This window comes from Miscanthus floridulus, chromosome 14 (assembly GCF_019320115.1).
Source record: "Miscanthus floridulus cultivar M001 chromosome 14, ASM1932011v1, whole genome shotgun sequence".
In the NCBI taxonomy this organism is placed as follows: domain Eukaryota; kingdom Viridiplantae; phylum Streptophyta; class Magnoliopsida; order Poales; family Poaceae; genus Miscanthus; species Miscanthus floridulus.
Window position 1 is genome coordinate 45,052,061 of NC_089593.1, and position 12,273 is coordinate 45,064,333.

The window sequence follows — 12,273 nt, forward strand, 5'->3', positions numbered from 1 at the left end:
GACTCGGCATTCTAGCCACTAGCTGGAGGACGCCTGGTCCGGCGCCTGTAGTGGCGGCCTAGGAAGGAGTCCACAACATTTCCCTCCTCCCCAACAAACAGCTCGTCCGCGAGCTGAAATGTTGGGTAGCGCTCTTTGAAGTCGGCAACCGGCTCCCAAGTAGCATCTGCTGCAGAACGACCATCCCAATGCACCAAGAGCTCCCAGTGACCTCGGTTCAGGCGAGCTCGTACTACCTGAGAAGGAGTAGGAACGACACGGCCACGAAGAATGTCTGGAAGTGGCATGATGGAAGCAAGTGGTTCGCCTTCGTACTTCTTCAACAAGGCGACATGGAAGACATCATGTATCCGCGCCTTCGGTGGGAGCTGCAGGCGATAAGCGACAGCTCCAAGTCGCTCTACCACCTGATAAGGCCCAAAATAGCAAGGGCCGAGCTTGGAGGGGGAGGCGGCCGTGATGCCCACCGCCGTGCGCTGCTATAGGCGAAGCAGCACCCAGTCGCCAACAGCAAACTCCACATGGCGACGCTTCTGATTCTGGTGCTCCTGCATAGTGTCTTGGGCTAAGATGTGGCGCTCCTGAATCTCAGCCTGGAAGACATCACGATCCCGGAGCTGACGATCGACGGCAGCCACACGAGCCGCGCCCGGTGTGTAAGTCATCAGAGCCGGTGGCGGCCGGCCGTAGACGACCTCAAATGGCGTGGCCCGAAGGGCGGATTGGTAGGAAGTGTTGAAGTAGAACTCCGCCCATGGAAGCCACTGCAGCCATGAACGGGGGCGATCACCGGCAAGGCACCGCCGGTACATGACAATGATGCGGTTGGTGACCTCAGATTGGCCGTCCGTCTAGGGATGGAACGCTGAGCTGTGCAGGAGCTTGACGCCGGCCAGCTTGAACAATTCTTTCCAGAAGTGGCTGGTGAAGACCGTGTCTCTATCGCTGACAATAGAGCACGGGAAGCCATGGAGCCGGACGATGTTGTCGAAGAATGCCCGGGCCACCGACCGCGCGGAGTAGGGGTGGCTCAAGGCCACGAAGTGAGCCATCTTGGAGAAGCGATCGACGACGGTCAAGATGACTAACTTGCCACCGACGTGTGGAAAGCCCTCCACGAAATCCATGGCGATGTCACTCCAGACATGGTTCGGCACAGGCAAGGGCTGGAGAAGAGCGGCCGGGTGGAGATGTTCCGTCTTGTTGCGTTGACAGATGGCGCACCCCTGCACGAAGTCGCGGACAAGGTGGTGGGCGCGGCTTTTGTAGAACAAAGCCCGCAGCCGGTGGAGTCTTTTGTGCCCCTTCATGGCCGGCCTCATGGGTGTCACAGAGCAGCTGCGGCCAGAGGCTGGAGCCCTCCGGAACGAAGACACGGCCGTTGTAGAGCAGCAGGCCGTCGACGAGCTGGCACCCCTCTGGTGCTGTGCCGGCAGCAAGCTGGTGGCGCAGGTCCTGTGCCACTGCAGCTCCGCCCGCAGGGTGTCGTAGTTGGTGAAGAGTGGGCCGAACAGGACCAAGACCGCCGCCCCCTCATCGCGGTGAGACAGCGCGTCCGCGACGGTGTTGAACTTCCCTGCGCGGTATTCGACCGTGAGGTCGTACCCGAACAGCTTAGAGACCCATGTATGCTAAGGAATGTTCGTCAGGCGCTGGTCGAGGAGGAACTTGAGGCTCCAGTGGTCGGTTCGGATGGTGAACGCGCGACCCCAGAGGTAAGGCCGCCAATGACGGGCGGCCTTGACCAGCCCAATAAGCTCGCGCTCATAGGTCGACAGCTTGGCGTGGTGACGAGCAACCGACAGGCTGAAGAACGCAATGGCACCGTCACCTTGGTGCAGCATAGCGCCAAAACCAGCGCCGGACGCGTCGCAGTCCACGACGAAGCGCTTGGTGAAGTCCGGCAGCTGAAGGAGTGGCGCGGTGACCAGCGCCGACTTGAGGGCGATGAAGGCGGCTTCCGCTTCGGCCGTCCAGGTGAAGGCCTCCCGCCTGAGGAGGGCAGTGAGCGGCGCCGCCACGCCACTGTAACCGGCGATGAATTTCCGATAATATCCGGTGAGGCCAAGGAACCCATGCAGGGCTCGTGTCGTGCGCGGACGTGGCCAAGCCTCCACTGCTGCGACCTTCTCAGCATCCATGGCGACACCATCGGCGGAAATGATGTGGCCAAGGTAGGCCACTGATGGATCGCCGAAGAAGCACCTGTATCGTTTGGCGAAGAGGCGATGATCGCGCATGAGCTGCAGCACAGCTTTGACATGTTGCGAGTGCTCAGCCCACGAAGGGTTGTAGATTAGAATATCATAAAAAACCAAAATAAAGCGGCGGATGACCGGCTTCAGCACATCGTTCATGAGCGCCTAAAATGTCGCCGGCGCGTTGATGAGGCCAAAGGGCATGACGAGGAACTCGAAGTGCCCCCGGTGCGTCCGGAAGGCGGTCTTGGCGACGTCATCCGGATGCATACGCGCTTGGTGGTACCCGCTGCGCAAGTCGATCTTGGTGAAAAAGCGGGCACCCTTCAGCTCATCTAGGAGTTCATCGACCACCAGGATCGGGAATTTGTCCTTGACGGTGGCATCGTTGAGGGCGCGGTAGTCGACGCAGAAGCGCCAACTGTCGTCGTGCTTGTGGACCAGGAGCACCGGGGAGGAAAATGGTGAGGTCGACTCCCTGATGATCCCCTAGGCCAGCATGTCTTCGCATTGTCGCTCGATCTCATCCTTGAGGAGCTGCGGGTACCAGTACGGACGCACCACCACCGGTGGGGAGCTCGGCAGGAGGTGAATCCGGTGGTCTTGGCGGCATGTCGGTGGCAGGCCGCGCGGCTCCTCGAAGATGTCCTGATATGACTATAGCAGCTCCTCTAGGACAACGCGGGGGTCAGCGATGGCGCGAGCCGCCAAGCCCTTGCTGCCAATGCCAGTCCAGTGATGGGACCAGCCATTGTACCAAAAGGACATCGCCAAGGCGCCAAAGTCCTAGACGACAGGCCCCAATCTCCGCAGCCACTGGACGTCGAGGACAAGGTCGAACCCGCCCAAGTCTAGGGCAAAGCAGTCGATGGAGAAGGCCTCGTCGCCGATGGTGACACCGATGGCGAGGCAGACGCTCGGGCTGCACACCCGATCGCCATTGGCCACCATCACGTTCAGGCCAGCGCGTGGAGTGACGGTGAGGCCAAGGCATTGAACGAGCGCTGAATGGATGAACGTGTGAGTGGAGCCGGTGTCCACCCGCGCCCGCAGCTGTTCCCCGCCCACGGTAACCTGTAGCATCATAGAATCAGAAATCACCATGGCCGAGGCCGGTTAGCGCTTGGATATCTCCAAGTCGTTGATCTCGCTAAGGGGGTCTGCCTCGCCATCCGCCAAGTCCATGAGGAAGACACCCTTGGCCGCGCACTTGTGGTCCTTGCTGTACGGCTCCGGGCAAAAATGGCACTGCCCGCTCTGCCGTTTCTCTTGCATCTCCGCTTGCGTGAGACGACGGAAGCAGGGCCGCGGCCCGTCCAACTTGCCGTCTGCGTAGTAGCACCTGGAGCATCAGCGCTGGCCGAGGCAGGGACGCGGCGGTCAGAGGCCTTGGGCGCCGCGAAGCTATTGACGGTGGAGGCCTCCGACTGCCGCTGCTCGTACGCCCGCGCCAAACTCATGGCCTGCTGCAAATTAGCAGGGTGCTGCATCTCAACATCAGAGGCCAGTGGCTGACCCAAGCCTCCAGTATAGAGGTCGATGGCCGTCCGCGTGGAGAGGTTGTCGCAGCGCGAAAGCAGGGCGAGGAAGCGCCACGAGTACTCCTCCACGGTGCCCGAGCGGACCAAGGCCTTGATCTCACCGACGGAGTTGGTACAGATGGGCGGCCCGAATCGGAGGTTGACGAATTCGACGAAACGCGGCCACGGAACCATCCCAAAGTCACGCTCCATCTAGTAGTACCACTTCGCAGCGGTGCCGTCCAAATGCAGGGACGCCATCCAAACCTTCTCATCTTCCGACACGCGATGCCCCCAGAAGTAATTGTCGCCCTTGTTAAGCCACATGAGCGGATCCGATTCCCCGTCGAAGTTGGGGAACTAGATCTTCGGCGGCCAGTGCGGTTTGCAGCGGCCGAAGTCGTCACGGTAGCATCCCCCACCGAAGTCGTCACGGTCGCCACGGTAGCGCCCACCACAAACAAACGTGCAGCCATCGCAGTCGTAATCGTAGCCGACATCGCGTTCGCAGCGAGCGTCGAAGTCGCGGCCGCGGTCTCCGCAATCGTCGTAAGTCACGGCCGCCTCTTCCGTAGTAGTCACGACCGTAGCGGCCGCGATCGTGCGAGTCAAAGTAGCGTTCCCGATCACGCAAGGTGTGGTCGCGAAACTCTGCCCAAGTGCAATCCCGCTCAAAGCCACGGTTGTCGTGGTCCTCGTCGCAGTGGTCATCTTTGCCGCCCGGCTCGATCGTTCCACCCTTGGCGAGATCAGGCTTGCCCGTCTCCACACAAGCGAGGCAGGAGTCATGGGAGTTCAAGCGATTGGTGATGGTGGTGAGTTGGCCGAAGATACGATCCAGCTTCGCCTCCAGAGCCGTAGGATCGAAGGGAGTGCCGGACAAGGCTGTCGATGCACTCGGGCTGGTCTCCGGTACCAAATTGATACGGCGTGGTCTGTGAGGGGTGTGTAAGGGAGAGTGGAGTAGTAGTTGGGATTGAGGATTGGAGCGAAGGGGATAGCGAGGCAATGGCGCGGTGGGGAGATCACTGGCGACAATGGCTGAACTGCGCACAGCCACCGTCAAAAAGGAACCCCACCCGCTAGGGAGGTTCTATTCTTCTTCGATGATTCCTTATTACATTCTCTAAGCCCCCTTATAGAACAGGAGCATGCTTATAAAAATAACTCTGCAGTCCTAGCGACTAGAATGGATCTGCATGCTTCTTAAAAATAACTCTGCATTCCTAGCCACTAGACTGCATCTGCATGCTTCTAAATTGACTCGGCATTCTAGCCACTAGCTGGAGGACGCCTGGTCCGGCGCCTGTAGTGGCGGCCTAGGAAGGAGTCCACAACATCCTTATATCACATATAGCTCATATTTATATCCTTATATCACATACAGCTCATATTTACAAAATGTTTGCAACTTTTAACACAAAACATGCAAAGCACACATTACATGCATATCAGCATGTGACACTGGCTGATGTCATTATTGATGCCAGTTGTCAGCACCACATAATAACGAGAATGAACCAAGCAATGATGTAGATACGCTAGCAGCAACACGACAGACAAGCTATGCAAGGCATTAATGCGGGTACTCTGCTGATTACAAGATAGCATGTAATGTGAAGCCCTAGCTCAGATTAAGCTCAGTGCTAAATCATTATTACTATTTTTGTGCTTTGCAGATAATGATATTTTTCCTTCGCTGAAAAGTATGAAGATATTTTCCCTGCTGCTAGTATTTTTATTTCTAATAATCAATAATAGAAAAGGCAATAATAATAACAAAAAATAAAATCTGATATTATTAAGTAACCAAACCAGAGACAGAAAGATGACCTCCAGTTGCCGGAGGCGGTCTATCAAAATAGAATGCTGCTGCTGCTGAGACTTTATCTGCTTGTGCAGTTCCAGCAGCTCACTCATCATGATAGACTCACACTCCCTGACCACTGCTTCACTCAGACCCTCCTGCAGCAGCCGTGCCCTAAGCTTCTCAGAGGACAACATAATGTTTGCCATGGGACCAAGATCATTGCTAGTCAGTGACCGTGGGAACTGATCCTTCGCTGCCAGCAATGCATCTATCCACGCATTCCTATCTTCCTCAGTTTCACACCTCAAGTGTAGAGTCTTCGTTCCACTGAATATGTACAGCCTCTTATCATCAGACTTGCTTGCACGAATAGATGAGACCTGAATACAAAAGAAGGAAATTCCTGTAAAATTGAGAAATCTATCTTGCTTCCTCCAGCATTGTGCCAAATCATTCAGATAATTCCACAGTGATGATCGATTGTGGCGTTATTGCATTAGACTAAATGTTCTGCATCGATGCAAACATATACATATCTGCGACCAGGTTTCCCTACCACGGCCTGTCATCAATTGGAAAAAGGCAAAATGAAAGGTAAAATGAGAGCCAATCCCCCACTTTTTTTTTACTCTAAGCACATTTACCCGAACAATATTCATGGCTCAATCATTACACGAAGAATGCGGCTTAAGAATTTCACTTCTCAGTGCCGGAACAAGCACGCCTGAAGAAACCGAATCCAGTGGCAGCAGCGTACCTTGAGGTGTATCTCGCCGAATGGCTTCCACAGCTTTCCTGCCCCCGAGGCCACCTCCTGCGCCTGCTGCAGCGCACTCCCGTCCCCGATCACTCTGGCTGCAGCAGCAGCGGACGACGCGGCCACCTCCCCAGCACCAGCTCCGCCTGCCCCTCCGCTGCCTCGAAGCTTGTAGTAGGATAGCACCCCATCCTCTAGCACGAACCACCGCGACCGCCACCCCTTCCCGTAGTTGACCCACTTGTGCAGCACCCCCGCGACCGCATCCTGCTGGGGGGCCGGCGTCGGCGGTGGGGCGCCGGCGAGGATGCGCGTCGGGTGCTCGTGGAGCTGGTCCGCAGCGTGCTCGAGCGAGACCGGCGCGATGCAGCATAACGGGTTCATCGCGTCGCCGCCACCCACCCGTGCGATGTGGATCGGGGGAGCCCGCTCCCCACTCAGGATGCAGATGCCGCCTTGCGGCCTCGCCCGCGCCCGCCGCCACCACCGCTGCCTAGGTTTCGCACAAGCATGGAGATCGGCGCCGCATCGGCCGCGCACAAGACACAGCAGGAGCAGCAGCAGCGCACTCGCAGTGGGAGTACTGGGCGGAGCAGTACCGTGGAGTACTGGGGTTGGCGGTGTGTTTTGATGGCCACAGGGTGTGTTTGGTTTGGAAAAACTTATTTTTGCTGAGCATTTTTTTCCCCAGAAATGGAGGTGGCCTCGGGGGTGCTGCAAAAGTCTATTTAGCTTTTTAGATATTTAAAAAACACTATATTTGGATTTACTTTTAATATTTATGTGTACTAAAATATTTTAATAAAAAATCTAAGAAATACAGTTTGGTTTTAATTAAGTGGACAACTTAGGTGGTTATAGATGCTGGTGCCCATCTAGGACTGTGGATGAGCTCATTGCATATGAACCATAATGTCATGTGGGTAGGGGCTAGATCAAGAGACATGGTTTGGCTAATACTACATAAGTCTACAAGAGAATGCAATTCTAGCGTAGTGTCATGTTTTAGTACCTTAAGTTTAACCAATTGTAGATAAAAATATCAATATTATGATACAAAATAAATACAATTAAATTGATTACGAAATATATTTTTATAATAAATTAATTCGGAGCCATAAATATGAACAACATTAACTAGAAACTTGATCAAACATGAACCACTTTACAGGGCACGCAACCCATAATTGTATTCTTTTGAGGACGAAGGTAGTATAACAAAACCGTTTATAAGAGCACAAATACATGGGCTACTATTGAGACAGTCGCTCGCTCACACTTAAGCCCACGTGAACACGGTAGTTCGAAGTGTCATGAATGTGGAACATAGTCCCTGGGTACCCCAAGGAAGCCAGAAGATATATTCCAAATAGGATTTCCCAAATGTAATCCTAGTAGAACTGCTACCAAATAATGCTACTAGGACTTCTACATTGTAACCGACTAGGAGACTTGCCTCTTGGACTATATAAAGGAGGGCAGGGCTCTCTAGATCGGTAGAGACGCATTAGCATTTGTAAAACACATCATACAATACAATCCAACGCAAGGTCACACGCCAAACTGGACGTATTACGCTATTCTAGCGGCCTAAACCAGTATAAATCGTTGTCTTTGCGTTTACCGTCTAGTTCTGCTTACGCCAAGACCCTTTAATAATTGTCCCGGGTAGCCTTGTGACGTGTTTTCGGTCTATAAACACTAACAGCTGGCGCACCAGGTATGAGCTTTCGGTGATTTTGCGAGAGCTCGATGGACCTGAAGATCAGCATCCTCCATGGCAACTTGACTGATCGCGGCAGTGTCCTTCAACGACCTAACTCGACGTCGACGCAACTAGCCACGACACCATGACGCAATCTCGTCCGCGACGACTCAATCTACGACGACAGCGTCCATTGACATCCAGCTCTAATGGAACTTGGCGTTTAGGTGCAACTTGTGTTCGAGTCAAGCGGCGGCCTCCATGCAACTTCTACGTCCTAGAACAGGCTGACAGATCCAGCTCGGAGACGACGAATGATGCTCCTATCCCGGTCGAGCAAGTCAACCTAGGAGCAACTACATCAACGCCCAACTATGAAGACTGAAAGGATCAAGATGTCTAAGAGGGGGGTAAATTGGGCTAATTCTAAATTCTTTACAATAATTAAGTCCTACACTTAGCCCACTTCACCCCTTGTGCCTAGAATGTGATTCTATTATTCTACCGCACAAAAGTCTTGCACCCTAAGTTCCAATCATACTCTAGCATGATAATTCTAGGAATATAAAGACATGAAATGAATTGCTCAAATATAAATGCTTAAAGTAAAGAGAGGGAAAGGAATGTGGCAATGTTTTGCCGAGGTATCAGAGAGTCGCCACTCCCCACTAGTCTTCGTTGGAGCACCCGCGCAAGGGTGTAGCTTCCCCTTGATCCACGCAAGGATCAAGTGCTCTCTATGGGCTGATTCTTTGACACTCCGTCACGGTGAATCACCCAAAACCACTCACAACTTAAGTTGGGTCATCCACAAGCTCTGCTGGATGATCACTGAACTCCCAATCACCACCGAGCTATCTAGGTGATGCGATCACCAAGAGTAACAACCACAAACTCTCACTTGACCACGACAAGCCTAATAAGAAGGGTTGATGCACACTTGCTACTCTCCTTGCACTAATGAGGCCTTAATCTTGGATTCTCAAATCTCAATCCCCTCACTAGGCTCTTGCTCTTCTTTGCACTCTCAAGGGTGTTGCTCAGCTGAACAAATGGGCAAGAGGCCTCCCTTAGACAAGTGGAGTAAGTATTTATACCCTCTTATTCAAAACATAACGTTTAGAGGCTGAGTCATCACTCTACGGGGTGACCAGACGCTCTAGTCAGTTATCCCCGCCACTGTGCCAGAAAGGGTCGTTAAGTTCTGATCGGATTCTGACCTGCGTCCAATCAGCACTGACCAGACGTGTCCGGTCAAGAAAAACGCTCTTTGGAACCTTACTGATGTTGATCAGACGCTGGCACCCAGAGTCCGGTCACTTCGCTATTCAGCATTCGGTCAGTTACCGGATCCTGACCAGCATCCGGTCAGCACTAACCGGACACGTTCGATCAGGAAACTCCCTCTCTGAAACCTCTCTGGAGTTGATCGGACGCAGGCACCCAGCGTCCGGTCACTTTTCATTCAGCATCCGATCGCAACTAGATGTCTCCAGTTGATCAAATAAACTAACCAGACTCACCCTTCAGCGTTCGGTCACAACCAGACCAGCGTCCAGACAGTCATTTGACCCTCCATTCACTTCCAACTCAAAATCCTATGTGAATGAAGTTTACTCCAATTGATCTAAGGGCTACTCCTAAGCTACCTAGTGCTAGATTTGATAAGTGTGCACCACACCTAACCCACTAGACTCACCTAGGTCAAGCTACTAGTCCATACCCCCCTTAATAGTATGGCCAAAGGAAAAATAAAGTCCTAAACTACTCTAAGTGTCTCTCCAATACCAAACGACACTTAGAACTAGTCCGTCCTTAACCTTGTCGTCCATCCTTTGAAAACCAAAATGATTTCTATGGTCAGCGGCATGACCACCATGATTGCCCAATCAATTGCCATTACCATGACCTAACTTAATTGCCTCTGCAAAACACACATTAGTCATAGTAATCCCGTGTTGTCATTAATCACCGAAACTCAACTAGGGGCCTAGATGCTTTCAATCTCTCCCGTTTTGGTGATTGATGACAACATAGCCTCGAGTATGTAAAAGAGATGTGAGGTTTTCAGTATGCTTTTGACAATAAGAGCAAAGGAGTTAGACATGCTTATATGACCCAAGCCAACATGGTGTACTCAATAGATATGAATTACGCATGAGTACAAGAAGTAAAGCTCATTTGAATCGGAGTAAAACGCGAAAGCAAAGCAAATGAGCATAATCAAGTGACATGACATATATATAAGTATCAATGTAGAGAGCACACATGTCACAAGTCTCACCATCACAAGTATGTAATGCAATGCATGAAGGTAAACGTGAATGCATAATGTATCACACATAAAGAGCCAAAAGAAATGAATCATATGCTCCCCCTAGATGTACCGCTCCCCCTAGATCTAACATACTCGATCCCTCTCCCCCTTTGGCGTCAAGCACCAAAACCTAAGGGTCGGACGGCGAGACAGGAGCAGTCGAGTCGGACGCTGAAGTGCGGTGAGAAATCTAGAACTGATCAGCATCATCCTCTGACCCTAAGATCTAAGCGGTCTGACTCTTTGTCACTGGAAGTGAAGGTGAAGTGGTCTAGGTCTGCTCAGTAACCGGCATGGCCTGTGACTCTAGAAGTATCACTGTAGGAAGTGGAGCTACATCTGCCGCTATCGCTATCGCTGAAACTAGCTCGGATGATGCAACAGACGACGGGATCATCTCTGTAGTACCAGTAACTGGAGCAACTATGGTAGTGACAAGGACTCACAACTCTAGCGGTGTAGGATGCCCTATAAGCTCACTAAAAGTAGCACCGAGGCTCCTGGAGACTGGGGTGTCAGTCACTAGCACTGAGGAACTCTGAGGCGGAGTGAAACCCGTAACAATGGGAGTGAAGTGAGGACCCTAGGCTGTCACTAGCGAAGCAAACCACTAGGACACCTACTCTATAGGTGAAGAAAACTAAGTAGCTGGCTGTCCCTGACTCTAAAGCCCACTGGGTTGTACAGCTAGAGCCACTGAAGTGGTGGCAGGCTAGCCGATCTGAGGTGTAGACTGTGGAGGAGCCACCCCGATAGCAGTAAAGACATGCGGCATGAAGCCAAGTAACTGCTACTAGATCATAAGCTGCTGCTGCTGCATGGCCTGTTGCTGCCTTTAGAACTCATCCTTTGCCTTGAGCCTTTAGTTTTTCTTTCTCCTTTTCCAAGTCCAAGCACTTGATCATCACCATGGAATCACCATCATCATGTCATGATCTTCATTTGCTTCACCACTTGGAATAGTGCTACCTATCTCATAATCACTTTGATAAACTAGGTTAGCACTTAGGTTTCATCAATTAACCATAACCAAACTAGAGCTTTCACGATGACCTCTGAAACCCTTAGCAAGTGTGTCCTCCATCTCTAAAAGTATGACATCCCAAATATAAAATACAGTCTAAGACACCAGAGAGTTCACTAACCACAACTGAATGCGAGTCAAATCCTCATGGTAACCCATCCTAGGGAGCAGAGTCCTCCTCATGATAGCATCAAGAAGCCGAGCTATAGGAGTAAGGTCACGTGGTGTCCTGCTCGACCCCTCGCTAAATGGCTCTATGAAGTATGGGCGGACAAGATCTGTGGGTGGCACAAGTCCGCCGTGAGGGCGTCTCAGAGGCTCTATCAGACCATAACAAACCTTATGAAGGCGAATGGGTGACTCTAGAATCCTAAGAATCTCTCTAACCCTCGAGCTCTAGAGCCTATAGTCATGGCCTCTAAATGCAAAGTGTATGAATCTGTGCCTCGGGTCAATCCAAAGTGAAGAGTAGAACTCACGAACCCATGACGAAACATAGTGGCCAGTCTGTCCAAGAAGATCTATCAAGCCTGGCAGATATGAGAGGTGCAGACAGATCTGCTCACCTATAGCTGCAACAAGTGACTCAATAGAGCAAACTCTCTATGATTTAAAGGCAACTCTAATGGGAATGGGGATCCTGATCTTCCGTCAGGTAGAGGTAACTATCGTTGTGGCAGAGAGTGACACACCGATCCGGCTTCAGATCGAACCCTGCAATCTTAGCACCACAACTCCTCTAGTTATCAACCGAGACATGGATCTGGTTGACCTCGCCAAGAAGGCTAATCCCTACATACGCAACAAAAACATAAGCAAGAACAAGAAAGAAAGCAACCAAATTACAGATGAATGATTAATCTCACAAAGTTGGGGTCTCATAAACCGATGAACGGCGAAACTGTTCTTGACAGATTAATCTAAGTAAAACCCAAAACCTAA

General features: G+C 51.8%; 1 protein-coding gene across 2 annotated transcripts in view; it reads right to left on the minus strand.

The window, feature by feature from the left end:
* Positions 1–6,903, minus strand: part of LOC136502754 (oxysterol-binding protein-related protein 1D) — a 44,321-nt gene extending 37,418 nt beyond the window's left edge. For both annotated transcript variants that reach the window (XR_010770688.1, XM_066498006.1), the window contains exons 1-2: positions 6,286–6,903; positions 5,552–5,908 (exon numbers count right to left, since the gene is read on the minus strand). Coding sequence is in view for 1 of the 2 variants with exons in the window: in XM_066498006.1 (XP_066354103.1) it covers positions 5,552–5,908; positions 6,286–6,669 (741 nt within the window). In the remaining variant the exon portion in view is untranslated. The remainder of the gene's footprint in view (positions 1–5,551; positions 5,909–6,285) is intronic.
* Positions 6,904–12,273: the final 5,370 nt, after the last annotated feature.